General features: G+C 39.9%; 1 protein-coding gene across 9 annotated transcripts in view; it reads left to right on the forward strand.

The window, feature by feature from the left end:
• CUX1 (cut like homeobox 1) overlaps window positions 1–13,236 on the forward strand; it is a 270,373-nt gene that overhangs the window by 94,631 nt on the left and 162,506 nt on the right. For all 9 annotated transcript variants that reach the window (XM_061355539.1, XM_061355531.1, XM_061355532.1 and 6 more), the window contains exon 3: window positions 12,806–12,853. In XM_061355539.1, coding sequence (XP_061211523.1) covers window positions 12,806–12,853 — 48 coding nt within the window. The remainder of the gene's footprint in view (window positions 1–12,805; window positions 12,854–13,236) is intronic.

Consider the following 13,236-nt stretch of genomic DNA (forward strand, 5'->3'; position numbering starts at 1 on the left):
GAGTTTATAAGGCTGGAATCAGTTGGGAAAACTTGATACGCTTTGAGTCTTAAGAGTGCTTATTCAAATATTGCATTTCCAAATACAGTGTTCCTTTAGAAATTTAAAATAACATGTTTTAACTGCACGGTGTTAATAAGTAGCTGGGTAAGATAAAACCTCCTCTGAACAGTAGCTTTTTCTTTAACTTTTATCTGCATTTCCTAAGGGCGTTTCACAGGATGCAGTAGGGCTGCACTGAGCCGGCAGCTCTCAGTCTGCTCCACTTCTGGCCCACAGCTTTGGCCATCATCTGCTGGGGTCTCAAAGCAGCTCATGGTCATTAGGGCAATTACCTGCTGCATGCAGCTTGCAGAGGGAGAGGCTGTCTGTGGGTCTTTGCTTTTAAGTGACATTTAAAAGTGAGCGTTTGAGGTATTTTTGTAAGCAGGCTACAGATGAGGATTATTTCTTACTAATGTTTTTTCAGGCAATTGTAAGCCAGCCAGAGAAGTAGGAGAACTCCAGAACTTCCAGCAAAATTAGTAAGATACTGAAAACGTGCAAGAAATATCAAGGAGTTTAACAGCTCTGGGAGTCTTTGAACTTTCCTATGGGAGCAGTGTTCACTCAGGTGCTCTCAGTGGGCCTAAAACCACCACTAAAACCTGAAAGTGCTTTTTTATGTTTGGGGCTTGTATTTAGGGTGGGTTTTTGGCATCGCTGTTGCATTGCTGTGACTGAACATGAAGGTCAGGGACTCAGTAGATTACCAGGTATTGTAAACTAAAACAGTAACAGCATCTTGAATCTCTGAGAGAGGAGGATGCTGTCTCTTCAGTCAGGACCACATCTTTCCATGGGAAACACCGTTTGGATTTTAAATGCTGTCCAATCTTAGTAATCAAATATGGGTTTATATATGTGTATATATAAAGGAATGGAAGCAAGTACAGTAAATACAACTGTGACTATTAGCTAAACTGTCATTTGTGATATTATTTCCTTACACAACTCCTGGGAGAGCAGAGAGCTGTGGTGACCAGCTCTGTGCTGTGATGGGTATGCCCCTGAAACTCTCAGGACTTTCTATTTGGGTTTTTTTTTCACTGAGTATTATGCTGTATCACTTTGACAGTCCTTTCTGTTGGTTTGCTTTTTCAGAGGTTAGTGGTGGATTCCCCCCCCCACCCCCCCCCCCAAAAAAAACGTTCTTGTGCATGTATACTTTATAACAGACGTAAAGAAAATCATTCAATAAGGCTGTTTCTAAATGTTTCTTCACATGGCTCCTCACTTGAGCTTTTCTCGTACTGTCCTCTTATTCCCTTGTGCATACAGAACTCAGTATTTACTTTGCCTTTCAAGTTTGTTTCTCCAGGTTTCGCTCCTGGGTTTTTGAGGGGCTGTACTCTTATGCATTTTGAGCCCTCAGTGCCGTTTGATGTCCATTTCGAGATGCTGGGAATATTCAGCTTAAAGAAGCTGCTCGAACTTGGTGTACCCTTTGCTTTGGATGCACAGAGAAGGTTTTGGGCCCAGCTAAAAGGAGTCTTCAGTATTGTATCACATACTATTGGTCTTGATGTATTCATTTAAGTACCTTGTAAAAATCATCAGATCTATAAAAGATGGTGATAGCAAGTTAAAATATAGTATTTTTCTGGATTAAAGGATGCTGCAGGCATTGCCAAAATTCCTTTGTAAGTCCCTGTGTACATCACTCGGTGAGTTTTGACCTTCCCTCTCTTTTTGGAGTTCAGATTTCACTACTTCTACCAGTTTGTGCAAGACTTCTCATGACACTTGGTGTTAATTGGTATTTTAGGTAAGCAGTAATGGAAGACATCTGATGTCTAGTGAGGTGCATGTCTTCAGTAACAATAGATCGCCTAGATGCAAATGTGAGCTTCACAGCATGTCAGTGTGGTTCAGTGCTACACAGAAATGTATTTCTGAGAAGCTGAAGTTGTTAACAAACATTAATTTTTACTTAAGTGCATCTTAAGTGTATCAGCTATTTTTACTATCTTGTAAAGAATGGGAAAATGCTTTTGAGCAAAGTAGTTGACAGTTTATGTCTAATTTAGTAGTACTGCAGACCAAGGAAGTTTGCCACAAGGATAGGAATAAGGTAAAAAGTTGGAAGCCTAGGTTAAAACGATTGTAGATAACTTGATCTGTAGTTGCCATATATAGTCATACAAGAAAAAGTCTGCACAGATCCTCCAGACGTTTATGGACTTCTCTGATTCATATGTCAGAGCCAAACAGTTCCAGCCAAGAGATAGGGAATTTGTTAAACTGCATTAAGTTCCTAAATTGCTGTAGCCCAAAGGAGCAATTCTTCCTTTTAAAGGAGGAAGAGTAGGAGGGAGTAGGCAGGGAGGGTAGTGCATTATGAAGCCTCTACTTTTGGTAAGTTTCAGTAAGATGAGTAACATTATAGAGCTCTTGAACAGCAACCCATACACACAAAAAACTTGAATTAATTTCCGTTGCTATCATCAAAGCTGGCTTTCTAAATTTAGCAGTTTCCTATAGACGCTCAGCTTATGCTAGCAACAGTAAAACTATTTTTCCTTAAGTGCAATTTGTCACCTCCCCCTTCTAAGTTGGTAGAAGATAAGCTTGTATTAATGCTGTTGATTTATTATTATACAAGTATGTCTCATTTTAATCTGCTCTGGAGTTCATTGTGATGCAGGGCTAGGCTTGCATGCCTTCAACGGAGGAAAAAAGAGGGCACAGGAATGGCAGACTGTTTGCTTGCTCTGCCTCTGTCTTTGTCTCTCCTTTTTTAATTTCAGTCCTCTGGGTTTCTTTTCCTGCTCTTTTTATCTTTCTCCCCTCCCCAGATACCAGAACACTTCACAGTTCAGCACATGAATTTGCGAATTTGTCCCAGCTGAGACTATGTAATACAGTTGTGAGAAGATGCTGCTGCTAGAAGTGCTTTATGTGGGGTTTTTATTTCTTAAGTTCAATTAACAAACAGTAAATGTATTGAATACGTCTGTAGTGAGATTTTGCTTTCTTTCATCTTGATGATTCATGTGTATCTGCTGTGTGCTACCAAAGCATATTGCATTATAGGCCTGAGAGTGTTTAGGTAGGAATTTCACCAGGAAGCATGAAGGCAGCAGAAGTTTGTTTTCTCTGAATTGCTTCACTTAGGGAAGCAACATGAAAAGATCTGTGCTGCATTTTTTTATTTAGGTCAGGAGGATGACAGTTATATTAATTTTGAGGTGTTTTTACCAGGTATGCTAAATTAGAAGTAGTAAACATTGGGTCTAGATCCTGATGGTTTTAAGGTTGTCAGTTGTTTTATTTTTGCCTCAAATTTCTCATCTTTGTATGAATCTGAAGTTACCACTTTAGCTCCATTTCAAGGGCAGTGCCTGCTAAAGGCATGGTAACTTGTGAGTGCAGCAGGCAAGTAGCCTGCAACTCCTGGCATAAAAGAGGTGGTGAAGAATAGAAGGACAGCAGAGATAAGTCATGAGAGTTTTGGCAAGTGTAGGACATGGATTTTCAGGACAGCAGGCTTTTCACTCTGACCCTCATGAAACAGCTTTTTTCTGTAGGAGCAACTGGCTTTTGAATAAAACTGGACACTCAAGATTAAGTGAGCAAATCTTATAAAAAGATTATTAGAGGATTACTTACTATTGGATTTTCTTGCACTGGAATAATAGTAAAAGGCTAACTATAATGATACAAATCAGTAAATACACCTATGTTCCTACATGCAGGTATATCATGATTAATGCATGATCTGTTCACAGCTACATTTTTAACCTACCTTTAAAAGATAAGTAGGGAAAACAATTTTGCAATATCTGATGCCTTGGCCGTGCACAGGCTGCCCCTTCCCCAGTTTACATATAGTCTGTAAGGATCCGTGAGGGTGAAGCCTGGTCCTTTCTTCTTATAGTTAAGACAGAATTCTTCCTGGAAATTTAACCTGACTTTAAAGCAAGATTCTTGTATTTTGGAAATCTTTCACCTTGGCCAATAACATATTCTAAAACATAGATGTTTTTTAATCCTCTCACTTCCCATAAATAAAAATGTACGTTGAAATTAATGACTTCTCAATGGTGCTACCCATCTGGTCCTTGGGACTGAGGAGAAACCCAAATCTCACGAGTGCTGTGCTGCCGACAGCACCCAGTTTGCTGATTTCATCATCCAGGAAGGCAAGACTGAGCGCTCAAGTAGGGTGCACAGTGATTCAGACACTTCATGCTTGTGTGGATGGAATATGGAAAATTACAGGTGCAATTATGGTTTCACATAAAATACTCTCCTTTTTAAATCCACCATGTGAAGCATTAGTCTGTGTTTGAGCTGGTGTTGTTAATTGGACCACAGTACTTAGATGCATTTTCTGCGGAGTCATGGCCTATGTCATTAGCTTCTCATTAGACACATTAATTTTTTAAGACTCATAATAATTACCTTTTTTTAGAAGTTCCTCGTTTTACACTGAGCAGAAACCTTTGTTCTGCAGGCTGTAGTTCTGAGTAATCAGGGAATCAGGCATTGTGAACTCTTTCGCTATAGACTTTCAGAGTGAGAAATGAGAGTGCTGTAGAGGATGGAGAAAGAGATCCTGCAGGATATGATTTGGGAGGAGAGTTGAGGATCTTTTCCCCTGGAAACCCCAGTTGCAGGGGCAGAGAGCTTGTGGAATGACACAGAGTTTTTGGCGGGACAGAGTGGTTCTGGTTAAAACTTGACAATGTAGATGAGTCTGTTTGTTGGGATGCACAGCTAAGCAGTCAGTTTGCTTTCAATTTCATTGGACAGATGTACTCATAAAATCTGCAGGTACTTAACAAAGCTTAGTACCCCAAGTAATTATCTTTTCTGTATGCAGAGATACTGGCCTAAGCTCTTAAGAACAGTGATTCCTGTGTGTCACTGACACGTGGTTACCCCGCTGGCAAGAACAGCACACTTCAAAGATTCTGAAATATTTATTTGGCTAATCAAATGTGTTTTCATTACATCAGTAAGTAATTCTGCTGAACTGGGTTGTTACAGACTTGCAGTTTTTCCTATGACAAGGGTCTGTTGTGGCGTATTTGGTGTCACCTGCAGCCTGCAGCATGGACTAAAAGGTGTAACAAGAGAGCAGGACAAACTGTTAGCAGGAGGAAAAATCCCCACAGGTCCATTAGCCAGGATGTAACCTTTTAAATTAATGTTTGCTAAAAATGGTGCTTGATTTTCTGCATGTATTGGTGAGCTTTAAATAAGTCATCCTTTATTTTTCCCTATTGGAATTTTAGTGACCAGGCTTTCATTTTGTTAGGATTAACTCCTTCCAAAGCTTTACCTGAATCATTTGTGTTTTAATTATTTTTTTTTGTTTCCTAGCAACTGTAGTTTTTAACTTCTGAATTGTTTCTGTTCAATATCTTTTCTAGCCAATGTTAACTTGCTGTTTTATAAATGACAGCATGGTTTTAACATGATTCTAAAAAGCATAGTTCACTATTATTTTGTATAGTTAAATAAGTATTTTTCTATTATATATAGCATATGTGTGTATATATACATACATATATATGTATGCATACATATATATGTGTGTATATATACATACATATATATGGGTGCAACAGTTCTTCTTTTGCAGTTTTTTAAACAGTTGTGAAGGTAACCAGCCTGTTTATGCATTGCTGCATAGGCACAGAGTAAACTTACTAGCTTTTTGTTTAGTTTAATGTGGAAGAAGCTCGTAAGAGGATTCCATTAAGACTCGCACAAGTGAGTGATTCCATTGAAAGTAAAGTGCTTGTCCCAGGCTCAAGGCAACGTGGCTAATAGGCACCTTCACAGATGCTCTATTTTCCTCATGGCTCCTCACCAGTGAAAGGCACCATAGGACCAACCCCAAAAATGGTTACCAACCCCCAAAATGGTTCCTCACTCTAGACTATTAGAGCGAGTACAGAGGAGGCCACAAAATGCTCCAAGAGCTGGAGCACTTCTGAGAGACAGGCTGAGAGAGTTGGTCCTCGGAAAGGAAAGGCTCTGAGGAGACCTTAGAGCAGCTGCTAGTGCCTAAAGGAGCCAAGAAAAGAACTGGAGAGGTAATTCTTACAAGGTAACAGTGTGTAGGACAAGGGGGAATGGCTTTAAGCTGACGGGATAGATTGAGATGAACTCTTACAAAGAAGTTGTTCTCTTTAAGGATGCTGGCACAGGGTGCCCAGAGAAGTTGTGGCTGCCCCATCCCTGGCAGTGTTCAATGTCAGGTAGGACACGGGCTTGGAGCAAGCTGCTCTAGTGGAAGGGGTCCCTGCCCAAGGCAAGGGACTGGAACTGGATGAGCTTTAAGGTCCCCTTCCAGCCCAAACCATTCTGTGATCCCATGATGATGCTATGACCCACATGGTCTACAGAGTTCGGTACAAACAAGGGTGTTTCCACAGAGTCTTGAAACTAGTGTCTATGGCTGCAGTGAAGGCTCCCTTCTGGGATTGTTGTGTGGCTGCAATTTTTGCAAAATGATCTGAGCTGGTTAAACAGCAAAAATTCAGTTTCTTTTTCAAGGAATCTCTTGTAGTGTTTATTCTGTAGGCTGGTTCTGCCCCGCTTTGTAACCTTTCTGAAGTGCAAGCGTCTCCCCCTGAATTACAATGCATGTGTCTTTGCTTAATATTCCACTTTAAGCTGAAGTCTGCTCTCACTAAACCAGCCTTTCACAAATGGAATATTTTTTCACTTCTTGCTGGGTGGGTCCGTACACTGAAAAATAGGTCAAGAACAGTATTCTAAATCTACTGCTAATAAATAATTAAAGCTAATGGAATTTGCACAAGATCTGTGAGCTGAAATACTTCAGAAAGTACTGTGGGGTACCTTTTGCTACTGTAAAGCAAGATTTTCTATTTATCATTGTGCTGGGTTGAACTGTATCTATAGATGTAACTTAAGATTTATTTTTTGTTTGTACAGAAAACACTGGCATGTGAATGTATTAAAAATAACTAAAATATCACAGAAAATTGATAACATTGTGGTTCAGTCTTTAATGATCAGATTTCAAGTAAATACTTCAGCAGCCTTAAGCAATAAGAGGGTTTAGTTCTCATTAAATCACAGTGTAAATTGAGCAATAAATTGTTTGCTCATATGATTTAATTTGCCTTATATTTTAGGAATTAAGTAAGTCATCTAAGCTACTGTATAATACCTGTTTGAACAACTATCTGGGATTTCAGTTTCATATCTTAGAGCAAAGCGAAGTGGAGCTTGCTGGAACTAATTAAACATAAAGACTTAAATGTATCCCTTAGTACGCCTCCAATCACATGTGCCCAGGATCTCTGGTGGAAAAATTCCATCGTCTGGATTTTTCCATAATCATGCCTGCAAAGAAATAGTATTTAAAACTAGTGCATTGGTAGCTGAGCATCTGAGGGAGTGATCCCAACTTGTTCCAGTTCACCCATAGCAGGGTGAAGCATATGTGCTTGCTGGCTTTCTAATTAACCAGCAGAACTGCTTGCTACTAATTATAGTTAACTTGCTGATTTCTGTGTTTCACAGTGACAGGTTGTGTCCTTGAAGTATATAATAACGAAACACACCTCGGAAGTATGCCGGCTTTCTTCCCAAATCCTTCATGCCTGGCTGCTTTTTACCTCTCCCCGTTTCAGCTCTATTTATATGAAAGAGAAGCTCAACAGCATTATCCAGATAATAGCTATGGGGACAAAAAAAATGTATGGAGTCCTGCCTGTGAGGGTACACAGATGAGCATCCTCCTAGCCACAAGAAAAAGTATCTGTCATACCAGCACATCACCTACCTCTTGATAGCAGGGCTGAAACCTGGCTGCTGGTTTTTGACATGAGTTCCTCTTGAGGCCGTGCTGTTTCTTCTTTCTACATTGATTTGAACTGACAGCTATCATCCTGCCCAGTCAATAGGTATTGGAGTTTGCTCTGGGTTGGGGTTTCTCTTTCTTTATTTTTAATTTTTGTAAGTTCTTATAAGAAAGTTCCTGGAGTCACGATGTTCAGTGCTACCAATTTTGAGCGCAGGGCCACTTGTTAGTTCCTTATTACGTGTGGGCTAACAAGGAAGGAGATGCGAAAGGGTAAGGTGGCAGGAAAGCTGTAGCATCTCACTGGTGATAAGTCACCTCAAAAATAGGTTGTGACAACTGAACTAATGATGTCACCAATGCTGATACAAGTGGGCTGCTTCTCATTATGATTTCTCCACCAGACACAGTGACATTCACCAGCCAGTGTGTGTCTCATGTAGGTGATACATAGAACAAATCATAGGAAATGTGGCGCAGGAGGCATAGGATATAACATTTGCCCAGTTTTCGGTTTGTTTTATTTTACAAGAGCCCAATACTTCTGTAGATGATACAGGTGTATAGGTCAAGCTTAGCCTTGCTGGACCACTTTATCAAACCAGGGTCATAGGGCTCTCTTTGTGACATTTAGAGATAAGCATTTTGGAGGAAATGAGACGGAGCAGTCTGTGAGGGGATCAGAAGGGGCTTGTGTACCATCAGACCTCAAGTAAATTACAAATGCAGCATTGGTAGCCTGACCATTGATACGTCCTTTCTACTGGACGCAGTGTATTAAGACAGCAATGGATAAATAATGTCGTTTAGTTGACAGAAAGATGCATTTGTTGCCCATGGTTTTACCATAGATTTATTCTCGGTTTATTTTCCATAGAGTTATTTTTAATGAGATTGGAAAGGGAGTTAAAAATTATTTGGATTCAGATTTCATTGTGTAGCTACTTGATCAAAATATAAACTCGTTTATACTCTTGTAAAGGGAAAATGCTATATTAGCTTTCAGCTTTCAGATTTGATTCAGATAATGATACAGCATCCTAATTCATAGTCTCTGCTTCAGATACTGAATTTGTCTGTGATAGAGCCTTTTTCAGAAAGCTGCTCTATCCTGATAAATCATCCAGAGAGAGAGAGAACATACACATTTAGATGGCGTGGAAAAATAGGCTAATAATGTGATTGTATAGGAGTACTCAAGTATTTCAGTGCATTTGTGTTGATAAATTATAATTTATTTTAATGCTCAGTTGTATCTACCCTTTTCAGCTGTTCTGCTTGATCCCAGTGATTTGCTAGCTGTATGCAAGTGCTGGAGTTGGATGCTTTTCCTGTTTTGATCACAGCCCAGGCAGTAAAGGCCACCACACATTAAACAGATAATAAATCATATGGTGTCCTTGCTAACCAGCAGTACAGATTCCCCCAGTTCTCAACTGAACATCCTTCTTTCTGTTCAGTTTAGTGCAGAGAAGGTAAAATTCTATTTGATGTTAGTGTAGTATTTTGGGTTTGACGAGGAATTTTTCCAAACTGCCAAAAATAAATCTCCCCAGCATTTTCAGCTGGTGGCTCCAGCATATGTATTCCTGACTCGTGTTTATTTTTACTTCCCTTTTGTTGTAAGATGTCTAAAGTTTTGATGCTGTTTAGCCAAGAAAAGAATTATAAAAGCAGCCTATAAACTCCTTCCAAGGAGAGGAGGAAAAGAGGGGAGAAAACAAAAAACAGTCTGAAGAAGGTGTTTATGCTTTTTGTTACGGTGTGTGCCATTTATCCACTTTACCTCATGATGTATTTAGTTGCACTTAAAATACTGAGGCAAGTTCCTTGCAGTTTCTGTTCCTAGACAGTTTGCTCTGTGAAGATAATAGAAGTGGGATGCTCTGTCTCTATTGTGTAGCTGCAACAAATGTCAACTTATTGCTAAGATTTCAAATTGTCAAAACATTTTACCCAGTTAAACTGCACTCTTATGATCAGTGTTTCCCAGGATTGCCCCAGATTGATCACAGTGGTATAACCAAGGACTTGGCAGTGGGACTGAATCATTTTGGGCTGCATTCTCCTCTATCGTGAAGTGTTTTAAAAACAGTTTTACCAACAACAAAAGCTGCTGTCTAAATCAAGCACATCATGTTTTCCCATTATGGCATGGATTTTGCTTGGTAACGTTTTGATTGCTAAGGGATGAGTGTTTAGCATCCTGAATTTGCTAAGTGGAGGATGTGTGGGATTCAGATTTAGTGCTTGAAAGCTTTTCTCCTTTTTTGACAGCTTGACCAACTGTTTGCTTGGCTTTGGGATGCCCCTTTTATTCCTTTCCCCCCCCCCCCCCGTTTCCCTCTTCTCTCTGCTATTAAATAACCAACATCTCTCATTACTCAACATATGAAGCAAAGTCCTGCCATAATTTATGTCATGAAATAAAAAGTGCTGCAAATACTGTCTATCAAAAGTTTGTACATGTCAATAGCAGGCTCTTGCCTAGAGCTTGCCATGCACACAGAGGAGCAGGGTTTGGGTTCTCCTACCACCAGAGCTGACCAGGCTTGATTTACTGAATGCCACGGCAGTGCTTTGTCATCTCCCAATGTACCAAGGGCGATTCCTGATGTTTAGGCAGGGGAATAACACCCTGCTCTTGAGAGCAGTGCAAGTGAGAGCTGGGGCTGGTCTGGAATTAGATCTCTTCTATTTTTGCTTTCAGTTTTGACATCAGTTTGCTGACTGGTGCCAAACTAGTTGATAAATTCAGAGGCAATACTAGGGACAGGAAGCCCTAAAGCTGATGATTTTCTACCAGCTCAGATTTTTATTTCAAGTAATGTTGCTTTGCTTGGATGGTATAATTTTCCCTGATTTTTATGAAGGGTGCAGTATACTGACTCTAAATGTAATGCCTCTGTAATTTCACTGTGTTAAAACCTACCATGCTAGAATTAAGCTCTGAATGTGGGCATTTATTTTGCCATCGACAGTTAATGTAATGCTACTTTCTTCAAGCCATAGACAGTTAATATAATGCTACTTTCTTCAATGTCATTGTCATCATGTTACAAAGAAAAACATGTTATAAACGTGCACAACCCTCTGGTCTCCCAGAGGAGTTGGAAAGTGGAGAAAAGATGCTTAACCTGCCAGTTTGCTTTGGTAGAGGTGTTATTTGTAGATGTTTGTGATATACAAGGATAGTATCTAACCTTTTTTCTGTCCTAAAACAACAGAAAATATCAGGAAACATGTAAGTGATTTGATTTAGTCTAAGAAGAGAAGTGTTTGGTTTGGTGCCCAAGAGGGAGCTTATAAAGCTGCAACATTATCCTTAACTTGATAGGGATTAGCTGTATGTTAGTGCAGTAACCATGTAAGAAGTGAAATTTGGCTGATCGTTTGTCCTTGATAGCTTCATTTGTGTTTGGCCCCCTAAGCCATTTCTCAGGGAGTGGGAGAACTGATATTCCAACTCTCTGCATGACTTGTCATTTAAATGACAAAAATCACATCTCTCAAAAGCCTACTTTTCCTTCAGGAAAATCAGATTAAATCTAGGGCTTAGGGTGTTTTGGTGAGTGCTTTAATGTCCAATATGCTGCATTACCCTAGATATAGAAGTAAGTGCATTGGAAAGGAGAATTTCCCAATTTCTCAAGGTCACCTTTTCTGAAAGGCCTAAGGCTTTAACAGACCCTTTTTATATTGAGAAAATACTTTGAAGACTTCTTTAAGACCTCTTGCCAGAGGTTCAGGATAGCTGAGGGGCTGTGGCCAGTGTGAACAGAGGAAGATTTCAAGGTTTCTTAAGCAGTTTGTGAGTGTCCCAGTTGCGAGCTGTATTTTTAGAGCATCATAGGCCTCTTGGAGGGAACATCCAGAGGCTTACTAGATCTCACCTGGCCCTAAAAATAGGTCCTCAGCACCCACAGTACATCTGGTCAGCTGTGCCTTTGAAATCTCCAAGGATGGGAAGTTCACCTTCCCCCTGGGTAAACCCCCATCAGTGCTGCCCACCTGAATGATGCAGCGTCATGTTACTGGTTTATACCTCTCACAGATTTATTTCTAACTCTAAATACAGCAAAGTTGCTGCTTGTGCATCAGTGTAATACCGCAGCAACACCAGGAGTCCAGCTTCTGGGATGTGCCCGAATAAGTATACTCTGCAAAGTGGCAGGATTATATTCTTCAGGCATGCAAATAATGAGAATTCTGAGATTTTTAAATGAATTAAACCCAAACCAGTGTAAAAGTGGAGCCACGGAGAAATTTATGCAAGATAGATGTAACTTTGTTGTCCTAAATTAACTTGGCTGCTAAGTAAAAATATTCTATAAACTTTGAGTGATTCTGTGGGCAGTATTTTCATGAATTTTGTGGCACTGTGTTGTAATTGGGAAGAAGAAATTTTGAGTTTTATAGAAACCAACAAATAAATAGGTAAATAATAAGAAGCCAACTGTCTTCTTCAGTGTGTCTGTCTCCAGGTCTCTGATGGCTAAAGTCAGAGCACTCTTGAGAAAATCATTAATAAAATAGACCATTTACAGAACAGCAATACTCTAAGTTGAAATGATGCTCCAGAGTCCTCTTCCTTTAAGCCTAGCTTCCATTTGTGGAAATTTCTCTGGCGTAAGTTCAGAGGTGTAGCTGCTGTTCAGGTAGATAGAGGCATTTACTTCTAATCGCATTAGTCTTTCAGCTGAATTATGAGATTGAAGGCGTTCAGTGCTTACCCAACATCACTGCAGGTTTGTTAATTAATGCTGTTTGCAACAGATACAGGTATATGTCAAACTGGAAATGCAGACTCGTTCCAAATGAATCCTAGATATCTTTCTACTTTAATCAAAGCTTCCATAAAATGTGATCAGGATTTAAGTAGCATTTCAGAACTGAAAATAGTGTGAGGGAAAACTTGATAATGACTTGTCCTTCCAAATTTTTCTGATGCAATATCTTGCTTCTGTCTTCCAGGACCTGCGCAAACAGGTAGCTCCATTACTGAAGAGTTTCCAGGGAGAGGTAAGAGCTTATGCTTCTCATGGTGCCTTTGATACTGCTTTACTTGAGTGTGTTGTGCTGCCAGTCTTTCAGCACAGCCGTGTGCGTACAGAGCCCTTGAGCAGAGAACACTGCAGGGGTTCAGCCCTTGGACATGGTGCTGTGTGCAGGGTCTGTGCACAGCAAGCTAAACTGGTCAAATCACTTTGCATCGAGCATACCTGAGCATAAATTTACCATTGCAGTGACTCAGGCACGCGCCAGTTCATGGTATCTCAGTAACAGTGGTTGCAACACTTAGTGCAATGTAATGTACATATAAAAATATGATGATAGTACAAATAGTTTTCAGCGTAAACCTTTTCAGCTGTGAACTGCTGTATTCTAGGGGGCTTGATGAAAAA

Source organism: Neopsephotus bourkii, unplaced genomic scaffold, assembly GCF_033783945.1.
Source record: "Neopsephotus bourkii isolate Nb327-2 ecotype Australia unplaced genomic scaffold, CSIRO-AGI_Nbou_v1 NB_804, whole genome shotgun sequence".
NCBI classification, from domain to species: Eukaryota; Metazoa; Chordata; class Aves; order Psittaciformes; family Psittacidae; genus Neopsephotus; species Neopsephotus bourkii.